General features: G+C 40.2%; 2 protein-coding genes across 5 annotated transcripts in view; one reads left to right on the top strand and one right to left on the bottom strand.

Moving 5' to 3' along the window:
• Positions 1-283: 283 nt before the first annotated feature.
• On the bottom strand, positions 284-16,950 carry BBIP1 (BBSome interacting protein 1). 4 transcript variants are annotated; one of them, XM_069567099.1, is made up of 5 exons: positions 16,847-16,932; positions 15,816-15,905; positions 6,061-6,110; positions 4,102-4,174; positions 284-666 (listed from the first exon to the last, which is right to left on the bottom strand). In XM_069567099.1, the coding sequence occupies exons 4-5, from the start codon at positions 4,145-4,147 to the stop codon at positions 503-505; spliced, it is 210 nt and encodes a 69-aa protein (XP_069423200.1). In that variant the 5' UTR covers positions 4,148-4,174; positions 6,061-6,110; positions 15,816-15,905; positions 16,847-16,932; the 3' UTR covers positions 284-502. The 4 variants fall into 4 exon arrangements, with proteins under 4 accessions (XP_069423200.1, XP_069423199.1, XP_069423198.1 ...); XM_069567098.1 differs by lacking the exon at positions 16,847-16,932 and adding an exon at positions 16,036-16,223; XM_069567097.1 differs by lacking the exon at positions 6,061-6,110 and having other exon boundaries at positions 16,847-16,950.
• The window catches only part of SHOC2 (SHOC2 leucine rich repeat scaffold protein), an 85,164-nt gene continuing 84,501 nt past the window's right edge, over positions 16,327-16,989 (top strand). The window contains exon 1 of the mRNA XM_069567087.1: positions 16,327-16,702. The gene's annotated coding sequence lies outside the window, so the exon portion shown is untranslated. The remainder of the gene's footprint in view (positions 16,703-16,989) is intronic.

Here is a 16,989-nt window from a genome sequence, read left to right on the forward strand (position 1 = left end):
ATGTTCATTTTACTTCATGGGCTCTTTCAAGTCCTTATTAATTTCCATTTTTAGGGTTTTGATTATGTTTTGATATCTGGAAGACAAAGGTGGCAAGGTAAGTCTTTAAAGTCAATAGAATTAAAAAGCTTAGTTCAGTTTTTAAAACCATGTACAGGATGACTGTAGAAGTTGCATTTACTCACTATGCCTAACTAAGAATGTTATCTAGAAAACTGATAGGAATGGTGAACAGTAATTTGTAGTTTGAAAAACTTGGGTTAAAAATAAAACACAATTTGGGTTCAAAGTTTTAAAATTGCTTATATTCAATACAAACCAGTGTTTAAATTCACAATCCAAATTTTAGTAATCGGGTTTTTGTATAGGGATACTGTCTGTTTTATTAATACATACTGTTTTCAGCATATAGATGCAGATTATTTTCAGCCCTTGTTAATAGAAAGGTGTAGGGTGTTCTGTAGAAGTGCTAGTTATCATTCAGTGAGTTACTTGCCGTTGTTCAGTGAGTTATTTTCTGTTCCTTTTCTGTCATTTCCTGTTGGCGAATTGTATCCTGTGCTGCTTGCTGCATTTTCTCCAGTTTTTCCAGAGTCAGAGATTTTAATGGTAAAAGTTTGGGTTTACATAGCACCATTGTGGTTATATCTTCTACATACAACTGCCCTAAGTTGAAAAAGAAATAAAAATCAGAGTGAGATAAATACAGCTGTTTGGTAGTTTGGATTTGCAGTTTAAAAATTTAATACATTATCATTTAAAATCTCTTCTTGTTATAGTTATCCTTGTAACATATCTTTAATATAAAAATATAAAAGCATCATTTAATACTAGGAAGTTCATGAGAAAGGTTTTGAATTTTCAACCTAAAATTATAAGTTGCCATGGGACACAACTTCTTGCGTCAGATGTTGAATTTTAAAAAAAGGAAATAAAACATACATAAAAATACTTAGGGGGACAAGATGGCAGGGTAGAAGCCCACCAGAGTCACAACTAAATGCTGACCAACCATCAATAAGAAAGACGTAAACCTACCAAAAAAGATACTCTGTTGATACATCCAAAGACATGAAGAAACCCAATGAGATGGTAGGAAGGGCACACTCACAATATAATCAAATCCCATACTCGCCAGGTGGTGACCCACAAACTGGAGAACAATTATGTTGTGGAAGTTCTCTCATAGGACTAAGTCCCACATCAGGCTCCCCAGCCTGGGGGTCTGGCATCAGGAGGAAGAGCCCCTAGAGCACTTGGCTTTGTAGTCCAGTGGGGCTTGAGTGCAGGAGTGCCACAGGACTGGGGGAAACAGCAGCTCCACTCCTGGAGGACACACACAGGCGTGCGTGCACTGGGACCCAGGGCAAAAGTGCAGTGACTTCATAGGTCCGTGGGTCAGACCTGCTGGTCTGAAGAGGGTCTGCTGGGGAGATGTGGGGTGACTGGCTCACTGTGAGGACAAGGACACTGGTAGTGGAGACACTAGGGAACAGTCATTGGCATGAGCTCTCCTAGAGGCTGCCATTTGGCACCATGACCTACCACCCAACAGCCCGTAGGCTCCAGTGCTGAGACCCCTTAGGCCAAACAACAAAGCAGGAACATCCCCTCCCCGCCATCAGACTGCTTAAAGACTTCCTGAGCCCACAGTCACCTCTAGTCACGCCCCTTGATATGGCACTAATCACTGCCCATCAGAGAACCAAGACTGAGCTCTACCCAATAGTGTTGGTAAGCATAGGCCCTTTCCACCAGGAAGCCTGCACAAGCCTCTGGACCAGGGTCAACCACCAGCGGGTAGACTCCAGAAGCAAGAAAACTAGCATCTAGCAGCCTGGGAACTGAATTCCCAAGCATCAGAACCTTCCCTGGGACAAGCTGGTCCCTGGAACGTTGGGTAACGAGAGTGTAAGGCTGGGTGGGACACACAGGACATCCCCTACCGAGGGTTACTTCTCCAAAGTCAAGGAACATAACCTTCCATATACATAAAAATAGAAATTAATAGAAAGTGAAACAGCAGAGGAATACATTTCCTAGAGTAATGGAAATAAAAATACACAAATGGGACCTAATTAAACTCAAAAGCTTTTGCACAGCAAAGGAAACCATAAAACAAAAGAACAACCTATAGAAGGGGAGAAAATGTTTGCAAATGATGTGACTAACAAGTGATTAATTTTCAAAATATACAAATAGCTAATACAGCTCAATATAAAAACCCAATCAAAAAATGGGCAGAAGATCTAAGTAGACATTTCTCTAAAAAAAGAGATGGCCAGAAGACAATGAAACTAATTCGAGAAACACAAAACTACAATGAGGTATCACCTCACACCAATCAGAATGGCCACCATCAAAAAATCTACAAATAACAAAAGCTGGAGAGGGTGTGGAGAAAAGAGAAGCCTCCTACACTGTTGAAAGTGAAAGTCGCTCAGTAGCGTCCCACTCTTTGCAACCCCATGGACTACACAGTCTATGGAATTCTCCAGGCCAGAATACTGTAGTGCATAGCCTTTCCCTTCTCCAGGGGATCTTCCCAATCCAGGGATGGAACCCAGGTCTCCCACATTGCAGGCGGATTTTTTACCAGCTGAGCCACCATGGAAGCAACTATACAAGTGTATAGCAAGTTTTATGTACAAGTTATAGATTCCTACCTACACTGTTTGTGGGAATGCAAATTTGTGCAGCCACTATGGAGGACAGTATGGAGGTTCCTTAAGGAACTAAAAATAGAGTTAGCCACATGGTTTTGCAATCCCAATCCTAGGCATGTGTCTGAACTGCAGCACTATTTACAATAGCTAACACATGGGTGCTGCTGCTGTTGCTAAGTCGCTTCAGTTGTGTCCGACTCTGTGACCCCATAGATGGCAGCCCACTGGGCTCCACCGTCCCTGGGATTCTCCAAGCAAGAACACTGGAGTGGGTTGCCATTTCCTTCTCCAATGCATGAAAGTGAAAAGTGAAAGTGAAGTCACTCAGTCGTGTCTGACTCTTTGCAACCCCACTGCAGCCTACCAGGCTTCTCCATCCATGGGATTTTCTGGGCAAGAGTACTGGAGTGGAGTGCCATTGCCTTCTCTGGCTAACACATGGAGGCACCCTAAATGTCCACTTACAGATGGATAAAGAAGACTGTGTGTGTGTAATATTAACATGAAGAAGACTGAAATAATGCCATTTGCAGCAACATGGATGGACCATACTAAGAGGAGTAAGTCAGAAAAAGATATCATTTATATGTGGAATCTAAAAAAAAAAAAAGATATGAATGAACTTTTAAATATAAAACAGAAAAAGACCAAAAAGACATAGAAAACAAACTTACAATATAACATATAAACAAAAAAGACCTACAGGAACCTACTATATACCACCTGGAACTATACTAAGTATTTTGTAATAACCTATAAGAGAAAATAATCTGAAAAAAAAACAAGGCAATTAAATATGTATGTATAACTTGTATATAAAACTTACACTTGTGTAGTTGTAAACCAACTATATACTTCAATTAAAGAAATGGAAAATCAAGTACCTAGTAAGGTATGGTATTAACATGAACATTCAAATTACTGAATGTTTACCTTGAACCTTCAGCTTTTGTTACATTGTTTGATACAGGTTTCTCTTCCCTCACTTTCAGACCTTAGTATTATGGTGCTACTTTTGTCACTAAATTTATTGTTATTGCCAATCTTGAGAATAATAGGATTTCTACATTTAAGAAACCACCATCTTACATCATTTTACTGGGGGCAAAAAAGCAATGGATTACTCCTTTACAAACTACTCATGACACAAGTATAGCAAAAGTGGAGAGTATCTGTGGTATATATATAAAACACAAAATGGCTACAAGATGTCTAGCTATTGAGTCTGCTATATGACACTGTTACATGTAGAATATTGGAGAAGGAAATGGCAACCCACTCTAGTATCCTTGCTTGGAAAATCCCATGGACAGAGAAGCTTGGCAGGCTACAGTCCATGGGGTTGCAAGAGACTCAGACACAACTCAATGACTAAAGCATTGCTGCTTTAGTTTGCACAATAATATTCTATGACCAAAGTATGTGATTTAGATACCTTGTTTTGGAAGAACTTCCCGGAACATTGACTTCGTTTCTGCCATATCTGAAGTGTTGGATACAGTCTCGTCCTTCAATGAGAAAACAAATATTATTCAAGAATGAATTCCCAAAGCATATTACTTGAGATATTTCCGTTGTAGTTTAAGAAGTAAAGTCACAATGTGTATAGAAAATGAACTATCCTTGCATAATTTTTCTTTTAATTACCTGTGAGTCTTTCCATTGAAACAAGGTTGAGATAGTTCATGTAAGCATGCAGACCTCATCAACTTTCGTTCATCAGTGGTGGTGGTAACTGGAAGGCTGCATGTTCCAAATTTTTCCCCTTAGTGAAAGTTGGTAGAGCTTAAGTTTTTCAGGCAAAGATAACTAGTTATCTAGTAGGTATCTCTGCAGCCGAGGGAAAACAAAAGGATTTATATGCAGCTGATAGCATCTCCTGAGTGGTAGATGATGTTGAAAGCCAAGATCATTTGGGAGGTGGCCTATGCCAGGCTGTTAGGGAAAGAAGGCAGTACTATGCACATACTGCCTAACATTCACACCTCTTTCAATAGCTAAAAACCAATTTCTGCTTTAATTCCTTTGCTTTAATGATCAAAAGCAACTTAAGGATCAGTTACTGGCCACTCAACTGCGATTTGTAAGGAAGCCACGCAAACAGGTGAAACTGGCTTCTGAATACCAGAAGTGAGGTGTGCTTTCAGTTTACTATTTTCCTCTAATACACATGTATTAATACTATATGCTGAAGTGCCAGTGAATACCCTCACGTGAGTATTTTGTTATGCAGATCCCAGTGTATATGTCATCTCTGGCTAGTGACATGTTTCCAGTGTTACATCCCAGTTTATGCCATGCTATGTTATTAGTATGTTCAAGGTATTCTGGACTGTAATTTTTAGCATGATCCCCTTCCAAATACAGAAGCTTCTCTAGACAGTCCCACCCATTTTGATTTTTGCCACACTGATGCAACTTACTGTATATCTTTCACAACACCACCACAGAAGAAAGATTTATTATCTATAATGTGATGATGCTGGCTTGGTGCCTGCCTTTACCACCCACTGCAAATTAGTTTTAATAAAGTGAAGCTGCTGCTGGTCTTATTCCCATTACCACTATTTTGACATTCCTAATAAAAGCTTCCTTTACTCCATCCACCAAGCCTTTTCCCCTTCTTGTTCAAATTCCTATTCTGAAAGATCTTAAGTTCCTGAGAAAGCTCTATCTGCTTTCCAGAACTGTCATCAAAACTTACCCCTATTCTGCTCTGTCTGGGAAGGAAGATGAAGTAGGGAATGGACCAGGAATAAAGCAACGCATCACACTACCTAGAATCTGAGATAAATGCAGTTCACTCAATGCACAGCTGCTTCTCCTTCTGACACATTCTTTCCTTCCTGTTACTTAGGCCTGCCAGTGGTAACCAGTGATCATTTCTTTTTTCAGGTTATGTTGAAGGGCAAAAACATTGCAGATCTTTGATTAGCATGAATATAAGAAACACTTTACCTCTCAAAGACAGTACAATGAAAATATCCCTTAAGCCTTTATTTGGTGCCAATCTGACATGATATGCTACTGAAAGGGAGGACAGACATTATAAATGCTGACAAATGTGAAGGAAGTGCATAGCATCTAAGAGTTTTTATATCACCAATTTTTTAAATCACCAAAATGCTAAAATGGTGGATGAACAAATACTTAAATCTTAGCTGTTTTAGAGTAGCAACTCTAGTTACTCATAATTTAATCACTATCTTTTGCTTTCTCTTCTCTATACCTCTCACATCCAAAATCTAGCTTGAAGAAAACAATGAAGCTTGGTGCTCTACAAAACCTTAGTTCTCTGATTAAGCTGCCATTGTTACTGGAAAGGGTGTGGAGCCAAAGGCCCGGTAGGGAGTGGGTTGGACCTGGTGTGGGGAAGATCAGTGCCGTCACTTGCCTGGGTGGAGTGTCTACTTTGCTGGAGCTGATTCTTGTTCCAAGGTTCCCCTAGGCATTGGCAGGAGAGAAACAGGAAGGGAAGGGCTAAAATAAGCAAGGTATTGGTTGGTTGGCTGGCACTGCCAAGCCTACAGTGTCATGATAATCAACTGCCCAGGGAGCCCAGAGTAGGAAGGAGCATTTTCATCCTTCTCCAGGTAGCCTGCTAATGGCCAAACATGAGTGTTTTGCCTGGTGTAATGGACCCTATGGAGTGTGGCTACCCCAAAGGGTAATTTCTAATTGGTAAGGTAAGATGTGTGTAATACCAGGGACAGATAGGCCCAAGAAGGAAACATACCAGCTATGGATGAAATTCATGTATATTATACAAGTGTCACGTCATTCAACTCAATAAATATGTGAGTGTCCACCATGTGCCAGGAACCATTCATTAGTGCATAAAAGAGGAAAAAAACTTTTGCTCTTTTGGAGCTTACGGTCTAGTGTATAGGGAGAAAAACAAATGACAATGCTATTAGAAGGTAGTGTTACAGAAACTAAAATAGTTTAAGGGGATTTAGGAGTGCTGGGGGTTGTGGTGGTTATACTTTAAATAGGAAAATCATTATGGCCTCATAAAGTGAAAATCACTGGTCTCATTTTAGGGTGTGTGTGTTATGCTTTTTGAGATTGCAAAAAAATAAAAATCCCTGATAGTATCCACAGTTAGGGAACATATAGGGGAATGGGCACTCCCTATTGGTGAGCAGGTTTGTCAGTACAGCATTTTTAGAGGGATAATTAGTATCCTTAAATATTCTGTAGTATCTATGAAAACCAAATATGTATATTTTCTTTGATCCAAATATTCTACTACTAGTAGTGATCCCTAAAGAAACAAAGCATGTGTGTAAAGATAAGAGCGTTCAGTTCAGTTTAGCCGCTCAGTCATGTCTGACTCTTTGTGACCCTGTGGACTACAGCACGCCAGGCTTCCCTGTCCATCACCAACTCCCGGAGCTTGCTCAAACTCATGTCCATTGAGTCGGTGATGTCATCCAACCATCTCATCCTCTGTCGTCCCCTTCTCCTCCTGCCTTCAGTCTTCCCCAGCATCAGGGTCTTTTCAAATGAGTCAGTTCTTCACATCAGGTGGCCAAAGGACTGGAGTTGCAGCTTCAGCATCAGTCCTTCCAGTGAATATTCAGCACTGATTTCCTTTAGGATAGACTGGTTGGATCTCCTTGTTGTCCAAGGTTTCTTTCTCAAGAGTCTTCTCCAACACCACAGTTCAAAAGCATCAATTCTTTGGCACTCAGCTTTCTTTATAGTCCAACTCTCACATCCATACATGACTACTGGACAAACCATAGTTGTGACTAGACGGACTTTGTTGGCAAAGTAATGTCTCTGCTTTTGAATATGCTATCTAGGTTGGTCATAACTTTTCTTCCAAGGAGCAAGCGTCTTTTAATTTCATGGCTTCAGTCACCATCTACAGTGATTTTGGAGCCCCCCCAAATTAAAGTCTGTCAGTGTTTCCACTGTTTCCCTATCTATTTGCCATGAAGTGATGGCACCAGATGCCATGATCTTCGTTTTCTGAATGTTGAGCTTTAAGCCAACTCTTTCACTCTTCCCTTTCACTTTCATTAAGAGATTCTATAGTTCTTTGCTTTCTGCCATAAGTGTGCTGTTATCTGCATATCTGAGGTTATTGATATTTCTCCCAGCAATCTTGATTCCAGCTTGTGCTTCATCCAGTCCAGCATTTCTCATGATGTACTTTGCATATAAATTAAATAAGCAGGGGGACAATATACAGCCTTGACATACTCCTTTTCCTATTTGGAACCAGTCTGTTGTTCCATATCCAATTCTAACTGTTGCTTCTTGACCTGCGTACAGATTTCTCAGGAGGCAGGTCAGGTGGTCTGGTATTCCCATCTCTTTAAGAATTTTCCACAGTTTGTTGTGATTCACACAGTCAAAGGCTTTGGCATAGTCAATAAACCAGAAGTAGATGTTTTTCTGGAACTCTCTTGCTCTTTTGATGATCCAACGGATGTTGGCAATTTGATCTCTGGTTCCTTTGCCTTTTCTAAATCCAGCTTGAACATCTGGAAGTTCATGGTTCACGTACTGTTGAAGCCTGGCTTGGAGAATTTTGAGCATTACTTTGCTAGCATGTGAGATGAGTGCAATTGTGCAGTAGTTTGAGCATTCTTTGGCATTGCCTTTCTTTGGCATTGGAATGAAAATGGACCTTTCCAGTCCTGTGGTCACTGCTGAGTTTTCCAAATTTGCTGGCATATTGAGTGCAGCAGTTTCACAGAATCATCTTTTAGGACTTGAAATAGCTCAACTGGAATTCCATCACCTCCACTAGCTTTGTTTCTAGTGATGCTTCCTAAGGCCCACTTGACTTCACATTCCAGGATGTCTGGCTCTAGGTGAGTGATCACACCGTTGTGATAATCTGGGTCATGAAGACCTTTTTTGTACAGTTCTTCTGTGTATTCTTGCCACCTCTTCTTAATATCTTCTGCTTCTGTTAGGTCCATACCATTTCTGCCCTTTATCCAGCCCAACTTCGCATGAAATGTTCCCTTGGTATCTCTAATTTTCTTGAATAGATCTCTAGACTTTCCCATTCTATTGTTTTCCTCTATTTCTTTGTATAAAAGAGTAAGAATGTACATTAGGATCCTGTGTTCAGGCATATGTCATAGGTCAAATAAATTATGGAAAAACCATACAATGGAGTACTCTGACAGATTTTAAAATGATATAGACTGTCAAGGCATATTTTTTAGATGAAACATTAAACTGCAAAAGTTAAAATTCCTACACTAACAGAATGCAAACTTTTAATGCTGAGAGAATACAGTGTCATTCAATTTTTGAAGTTTCTGGTCCAGGTAATTAGAAAAGAATCTGTTGCTTCCTTCTCCTCCAGTTTCTTCACTTTGTAATTTTCCCCACAAATGATTTTGATGGATAATGCATTTCAAATCATGATAAAAGAAGCAAACCTGCTGTAGCCATTTGAGCTAGATGTCTAAAATTAATGCAGAAGAACTCAGAGGGAAACCAAATCTTTGTCATGAAAAATTTTACTAAAGTTGTTTTACTAAGTTGAGTGAAAATCGAAAGGCACTTAGGTCTAGGCAATGGCACCCCACTCCAGTACTTTTGCCTGGAAAATCCCATGGACGGAGGAGGCTGGTGGGCTGCAGTCCATGGGGTCACCAGGAGTTGGACACGACTGAGCGACTTCACTTTCACTTTTCACTTTCATGCGTTGGAGAAGGAAATGGCAACCCATTCCAGAGTTCTTGCCTGGAGAATCCCAGGGACGGGGGAGCCTGGTGGGCTGCTGTCTATGGGGTTGCAGCAGCAGCAGTAGCAGCAGTAGGTCTAGGCAGGATTAGTTAAGTCAATCATACCCATATTGATGGCATAAATTAGTCATAGAACTTAGACAAGTTAAAAATCTCTAGGGTGATTTAGTCTGAGGACTAACCTAGATTTACTATGACAACCAAACTAAATCACGGCAGTAGGACCGGACAAGAGCAATAGAGTGTCCTTCTGAAACTTAAGAGTGTATATTAGTGGTCCTCAAATTTTATCCTTGCATAACCACCTAAGAGATTTTGAAAAGCTAGGCAGAAAAATTAGGTACTCTTTTACACATTTCCAGATATAGACATATAAATTGTTATCCTAAGTTTAAACTTATGATAAGTTGCAAAGGACAAAATTTTCAGCATATTTACCCCTATGTCCATAGCAGCACTATTCACAATAGCCAAGACATGGGAACAATCTAAATGGCCATCACCAGATGAATGGATAAAGAAGTTGTGGTATGTATACATAATAGACTACTACTCAGTCATCAAAACGAATGAAATAATGTCATCTGCAGCAACATGAACACAACTAGAGATGATCATACTAAGTGAAGTCAGAAAGAGAAAGACAGGTACCGTATGATATCACTTATATGTGGAATTTAAAATATGACACAAATGAACTTATTTATGAAACAAACAGACACATACACACACAGAACATACTTGTGCTTGCCAAGGGGGAAGTGGGACGGGGGAAGGACAGACTGGGAGTTTGGGGTTACCAGATGCAAAGAATGGATAAACAACAAGGCCCTACTGTGTAGCATAGGGAACTATATTCAGTGTCCTGTGATAAAGCAAAATAGAAAATAATATGAAAAAAAATGTATATACATATATAAGTGAGTCACTTTGCTGTACAGCAGAAATTAACACAACATTGTAAATCAACTATACTTCAATAAAATAAATTTTAAAAAAGATTGGAGTAGGAAAGTATGCTCTATTTGGTGACAAGGAAATTATTCCTTTAGAGTGGAAAATAAATGTAAAATTAAGAAGTTTTCGATCCTATGTACCTAGCCTATCCAGATTTTTTTCTTTGAACAACATACTAATTGACTATAATGTACCAATCACAGCTAAACGTGGGAACAGCTAAACTTATCTACATATAGTAGATAAGAACCTGTTCTTCTCCTTGAGGAATCTGGGGGAGGTGAGATGGGGAAAGAGACATGTAAATAAACAAGTACAATTCAATGCAACATACTTTAATAAAAACATATCTATTGTGCCTTAAGAAACCAAAACCATCAATAACTTGGCTCTGGACAGGTGAAAGTGGTGATCTCTGAGGAATAATTATTACACATGACACTGGAACTAGTTCCAGGATGAATGGGGATTTACTATCCAAAGAAGTGGCTGTGTAGCAAAGGGAGGGTGTTCCAGATAAACTGAACAATGTGCTCAAAGAAAGAAGCATTTGAAAAAAAACTTGGAGGAATGGCTAGATTACGATGTATATACAGTGCACATATCATGGTAGGATCAACCAGGTGGAGGCCAGCTCATGTTCAGCCTTGAATGGCATGCCGTGGAGTTTGAACTTTATAAACAGGAGGGAGCTAACTGGATGGCTTTGAGTAGAAATATGACATATGATTTTTTTTTTTGGAGACACATATTCTAGACAAAAAGGAAAAACAGAAGAGACACTAGAGGCAAGGCAATTAGTAAGGAAGCTATTAATTGTTTAGGTAGGATGATGAGGAATGGACAAAATCAGCAATACTGAACAGTATGAGGAGAACATACTTGAGGTATTCAAAGATATAAGAAGTTGAGATTTGGGCGGGGAGGGAGGTGGGAGGGGGGTTCAGGATGGGGAACATGTGTACACCTGTGGCAGATTCATGTTCATGTATGGCAAAACCAATACAATACTGTAAAGTAATTAGCCTCTAATTAAAATAAATAAATTTATATTAAAAATAACTAAATTAATTAAAAAAAAAAAGAAGTTGAAATTCAAGTCTCCTCCACCATTCGCCAATACCACTTTGGGTGATAAGAAAATGATCAAGGATGGCTGAGATTTTAAGCTAACATGCCTGAGTAGATGGCGCAGGTATCAATTCAAGTTGAGGATAGATACGAGGGACAAGCTAGGAGGGAAGGGCAAAGACTATGAATTAGGTTCTGACCCAATGAGTGTGGAAGGTAAAAAAGACTGGAGGCCTAAACAGGTGGCTGCACAGTAGTATAAGCTATGGGAGTGGATATAATGACCTAATAAGGATATGGAAAGATGGTAAATAGTGGTAGAGTGGTGGTAAAACGAGATGAGGAGAATGCAGAAGTTGAGAGAAGGGTCTGGAGTCAAATTAGTCATTTAAACAAATTATTTAATTTTCTAAACTTCAGTTTTATCTCTAAAAATAAAGTTTATAATAGCACCGACTTTAGATGCCTTATTAAATGACGTAATTCATATAAAGCCATTAACCAGCCCTAGTACACAGGAAGAACTCAGGGTCTGAATACTTACTGCAGGTTGTTGATGGGGGTGGGAGGAATGGCAGGAACAAAAATGAAAAAATTTGTCTTTTGTCTGATGCAAGACTTGTGTGATTGACTGATGATAGATAAATTTTCAAACACATATTAGATTTCTGAATGTAAATGAGCATGAGAAAAAGGTGAGAGGGAGCCCCCAAATAAGGTGTCTTCCAGCAGATACAAAGTAGTAATGCTCTCTCTCACTCAAGTGATTGACCACGTGCTGGCAGAGTGCTTAATTTGGATTGATAATGTTCAAGGGGAGATGCCAAATAACATTATATGTCATGTAGTTGGAAACTACAGTAGATTCTACTCTGTTATGCTATCTGGCATCTGCTAGTAGAAAAATGTTGCAACACGTTCAGTTTAGCTAATTAACCCAGACTCATGTGAATAATATGTGCAGAGTCTACCTTCTGGAATGTGCCTAGGCCTAAGAACAGGAACTGCTCTTCATGAGTGAAGTTGGATGATGCCTTTGGTTCTGTTACTCTCCAGTAGCAGACAGTACTGTTAAGTTAGTAGAAAATGTCATGTCCTACTCATGCAAAATGCCTTTTACTAATAGTTTTTGCTTTTTCAAAATCCAGTACTAAAAGTAGTCCTAAAAACATTACCTATTAACACTTTAAAAAAGGGTTAAGCCTTTTTAAAAAAAGGTACCTTTTATATTCTCATCATCAGAGATATGTAGCTACTTCAATAGTATGCAAAGAAAGGGAAATAAAGAATTGTTTGATACTTTACTCAGTGTTTCTGAAAGCCTGACCCTTGGATCACCTTATCAAAATCCCCTGGATGATTATTAACAATATAGATTTTTCGGGAGCCTTCCCCAGATTCACTGAATTAGAATCTCTAATTTTTAAGTTCTCCACATTAAAGTTGGAGAACCATTGTCTTAGATTCATTCATTCAATCAATAAATATTTAATGCCAACAATATACTCAGATTGGACTGCTTTAGAAGTTACCAATAATAACTACCATACACTGACTACATACCATGTGCTACACAATATGCTAATGCATTTTATGTGTGTTTGACTCACTCTGTTCAACAATCCTGAGGTTTTACACTTCTATGTAACAGATGATAAACAGAGTGAGTAAACTGTTCAAAGTCATCAGCTAATGAATATCCCTGTTCCCGAAACCCAGGTCTGATTCTAAAATCTGTAGTCTTAATTAATATATTATTTAAGCTTTACTTGAATCTAGAATACAAAAAAAGTGATTGATGGAGTGCATTACTTAAATTCCAATGTGAAGACTAAAAATATTCTGTATCAATCTAAGAGTGTCTGCCCTCTCAAGAGAATTTTCTTCCTTCTGCTTACCTTTCATGATCAACTGTAAGTCTAGAAAAGGAAGAGTACAAAAGCTTGGCCATCCTGGGAGTTTTCCTCTTGTGATTATGAACAGACATCTATATATCCACTGAACACAGAATGTTCTTCCTGTACTAAGTGCTAAGTATAATCTTGATTTTGCAATTTTTAATAGGCTCTGATGAATGCTACCAACAAGCTATCACAGAAACACCAGGACCAATTAAGACTTGCAGAAGAATTTCAGGGAGAAAAATAACACTGCCGAAACTGGAATGCAGTCATATGGCCAGTACTTGCCTCAGTATCTGCTTTGATAACATCAAGATTCATCTGTATTTGAATTGCAGGGCCCACACACCTTTCATCAACAGTCCTTGGGGTGCCAGGAGATCAAACTCATGAAACTATGCTGACATCAGTACACTCTGCTGTAGATGACATTGCATCAGTTCCAAGTGAAGGCAAAGTAGCAGCAACGATTTATTAAAAGATAGACAGTCTACGTTGCCAGTGCAGGGTACTAATACACTCTACATTGGATGGCATCACTGACTCGATGGACATGAGTTTGAGCAAGCTCCAGGAGTTGGTGATGGACAGGGAAGCCTGGTGTGCTGCAGTCCATGGGGTTGCAAACAGTCGTACACAACTGAGCGACTGAATTGAACTGAACTGAGACAGTCTATGTTGCCAGTGCAGGGTACTAACACAGTCTACACAGACACAAGGATTAAACGCTAAACTGTTCTTTGTAGGACATAATAGAAAGTGGTATGCTGAGAACTGGCATGGATTTAATGAGCAGCTCATGGTATGGGTAAGAGTAGCTACATTTGGGAAGATTTAATCATAACTGGCAGAGAAGGTAATGGCAACCCACTCCAGTACTCTTGCCTGGAAAATCCCACGGACCTGATAAGCTGCACTCCATGGGGTCACCAGGAGTCAAACAAACACGACTGAGTGACTTCACTTTCACTTTTCACTTTCATGCATTGGAGAAGGAAATGGCAACCCACTCCAGTATTCTTTCCTGGAGAATCCCAGGGATGGGGGAGCCTGGTGGGCTGCTGTCTATGGGGTCACACAGACTCGGACATGACTGAAGCGATTTAGCAGCAGTAGCAATCACGATTGGAAAAGGATGAAAACTTTTAGTTTTCTTACTTTGAAGTAGTCTTGCAAAAAAAGTTAAATTGAATGTAAGCACGCCTCCAGACCAACTTCTGATGTACGGGAAATAGGAAAAAAGAGACAGTCAAAAAGACCCCTGGCCTGAACTTTTCAAAATGACAATGTCACATGGGAAGAAAAAATGGGGGCCTGTTCTAGGTTAAGGCTAAATAGTTATAATACTGAAATACAGTATATAAACCATGACTGGATCTTGAGTTTTGTTTTTTTGCAAGGAGGAGAAGGTATAGAAGACATTTTTGGGTCAAATGGGAAAACATATGTACATACAGACTGGATTCTAAAGACTACAGAATTAACTTCCTTAATTGTGATAATAATATTATGTTTTCCAGGAGAACTTTAGAATTCTTAGGAAATACATGTTGGGAATTTTAGAGATGTCTACTTAACAACAGGCATCTGCAACCTTTTTCCAAATGCCTCAATGACAAAAAGTGTGCGAGAAGAAATGAATATGGCACAATGTTAACAACTGTTGGAGCTAGGTGACAGGTATATGAATGTTTGTTGCATTCTTTAAACTTTTAATGTATGAATATTTCTTTGATAAAATATTGGGGGAAGAAATCGCGTTGAGTAGAAGGAACTATGCTGAAATTCTGATAAACCGAAATTCCCTAAAACCAAAGCTGCTGGCAAGCATACTGGGCATCCAGGAGATACCTGATATTCTATTTTTCAGTATTTATCAAAATAATATCATGTGCAGGGTAAAATAATAGCCTGATAAATCTGATACAAAATAATAGCCTGATAAATCTGATACAAACCATTCTATTTAGGAGTAAACTGGGCTTTCTAGGTGGCACCGGTGGTCAAGAACTCGCCTACCAATGCAGGAGATCTGAGTCTGATCCCTAGGTTGGGAAGATCCCCTGGAGGAGGGCATTGCAATCCACTCCAGTATTTTCGCCTGGACACAAGAGCCTGGCCGGCTATATTCCATACAGTCACAAAGAGTTGGACACAACTGAAGCAACTTAGCACGCACGCAAGGCAGAGAAGCTAAGAACACAAGCAGCTGTTACATAAAACAATGGTTGTCATAAAAGAGGTTCAAAAAATGCTGGGTAAGCTCAGAGGAAATTACTTCCTTCTGGGGAAAATCTGGACACAAATCTCCAAGGTTACTAGGACAGGGATACAGAATCACAAAAGGTTGGTGCTTCAGTGGTTAATCTTGTTAGAAACAAGAATAATCCATTTTGGCTGGAAAATGAGTACTAAGAATATGAAAAAAAATTCAGCAAAGAATGTAGGTGTGCACCCTTGCCGTTGACTAGCGTGGATATAAACAATTTTCAGTTTACCTGAAAGTTCTCCTGATTTCTCTTTTCCCCTCGCAGCTTTAGGTATCCAACCCGGTATTACGAAGATGACTGACAGGTGTTCACTCAAACCTACAGAAGAACCATATGAGATAAATGTGAGACACGTGTGGTAAAGTCATATAAAACTAACCCGATACGAATATTCACAAACATTAAATTGTTTAATATACCGTAGACTTGCAGGATTAGGACAGTATACCTTCTTTCAGAATGGCAGTCAGTGCTTACAAACTCTCACCAGAGAAACAAAGGGAGAAAATTCAGAATCTGAAGACAGGAAGTGGGGAAATAAAGACTTAGAGGTGTTGCCGCAGTGGTGGGTAACCATCTTTTTCCTTTGTAGCTGGGAACGTAAAACGATTTCCTCAAGTTCCAGCATTCTCCATCCTCAAAGGTCAGGGGGTGAAAGTACTTAACAGAATTTGCGGGGGCGTGGTCAGGAGCTTCACTTGGCCAGAGTTAGGGGCTCCGCCCAGGCCCCTCCCATCCCGACTTGCTGCAGCTAGGCGAGGGGAGCCGGTTGAGCGGCCTCGCCCCACAGGGAGCCTCAAAGGGGCGGAGAGAGGGCGGGCCGCCGCCTGGCCAGCCCGGAAAGAAAACCTTCTTCCAGCGGAAGCGACTCTGAGCTTTGCTCTCCTCCGGCACTCTCGGTCTCCCAGGGCCCTGGGGCCCGCTCGGATCTGACCCACGGGTCGGAACCAAGGGACACTCACCTCACTTCTCGACTCCTGTCAGAATGGGTATTCCCTGGGGCAAGGGGGGCGCAAGCTATTCCCATCCTTCTGCCATGACCCCATTCAGAAGTGTCAAATGCAACTTCCGGGCAAGACAGGGATTTTCGGAGCTCTAAACTCCTGTCCACCTAGGTAAGTGACCAGACGTCCCAGCAAAATAAGGGCCGGGAAACCTGCTCTCTCTAACCCCGCAACCGGGAAGGTAGTTCGGAATAGGAATTAACTTGTTTTACATGGATGTCTGGTCACCTTTGGTCCTTTTTTGGGCCTACTTACAGATGCTTCTCTTCCCTGACGGCTCAACTGTTGCCCAGGGCAACTGTGAATCTGGGCGAAGGGAAAACTACGTCACACAGGAGACGGGAGGCCAGGAAACTCCCGTTGCCATTATCCGTTATGGCTGCCTTAGCGTCAACAGT

Source organism: Ovis canadensis, chromosome 22, assembly GCF_042477335.2.
Source record: "Ovis canadensis isolate MfBH-ARS-UI-01 breed Bighorn chromosome 22, ARS-UI_OviCan_v2, whole genome shotgun sequence".
In the NCBI taxonomy this organism is placed as follows: Eukaryota; Metazoa; Chordata; class Mammalia; order Artiodactyla; family Bovidae; genus Ovis; species Ovis canadensis.

Bases quoted from the DNA above. Each gene is read 5' to 3' on its own strand.
- BBIP1 (XM_069567097.1), bottom strand. From the start codon at position 4,147: ATGGCAGAAACGAAGTCAATGTTCCGGGAAGTTCTTCCAAAACAAG. The intron at 667-4,101 runs GTATCTAAATCA...TTTTCAACTTAG, and splicing joins GGAAGTTCTTCCAAAACAAG to GGCAGTTGTATGTAGAAGAT.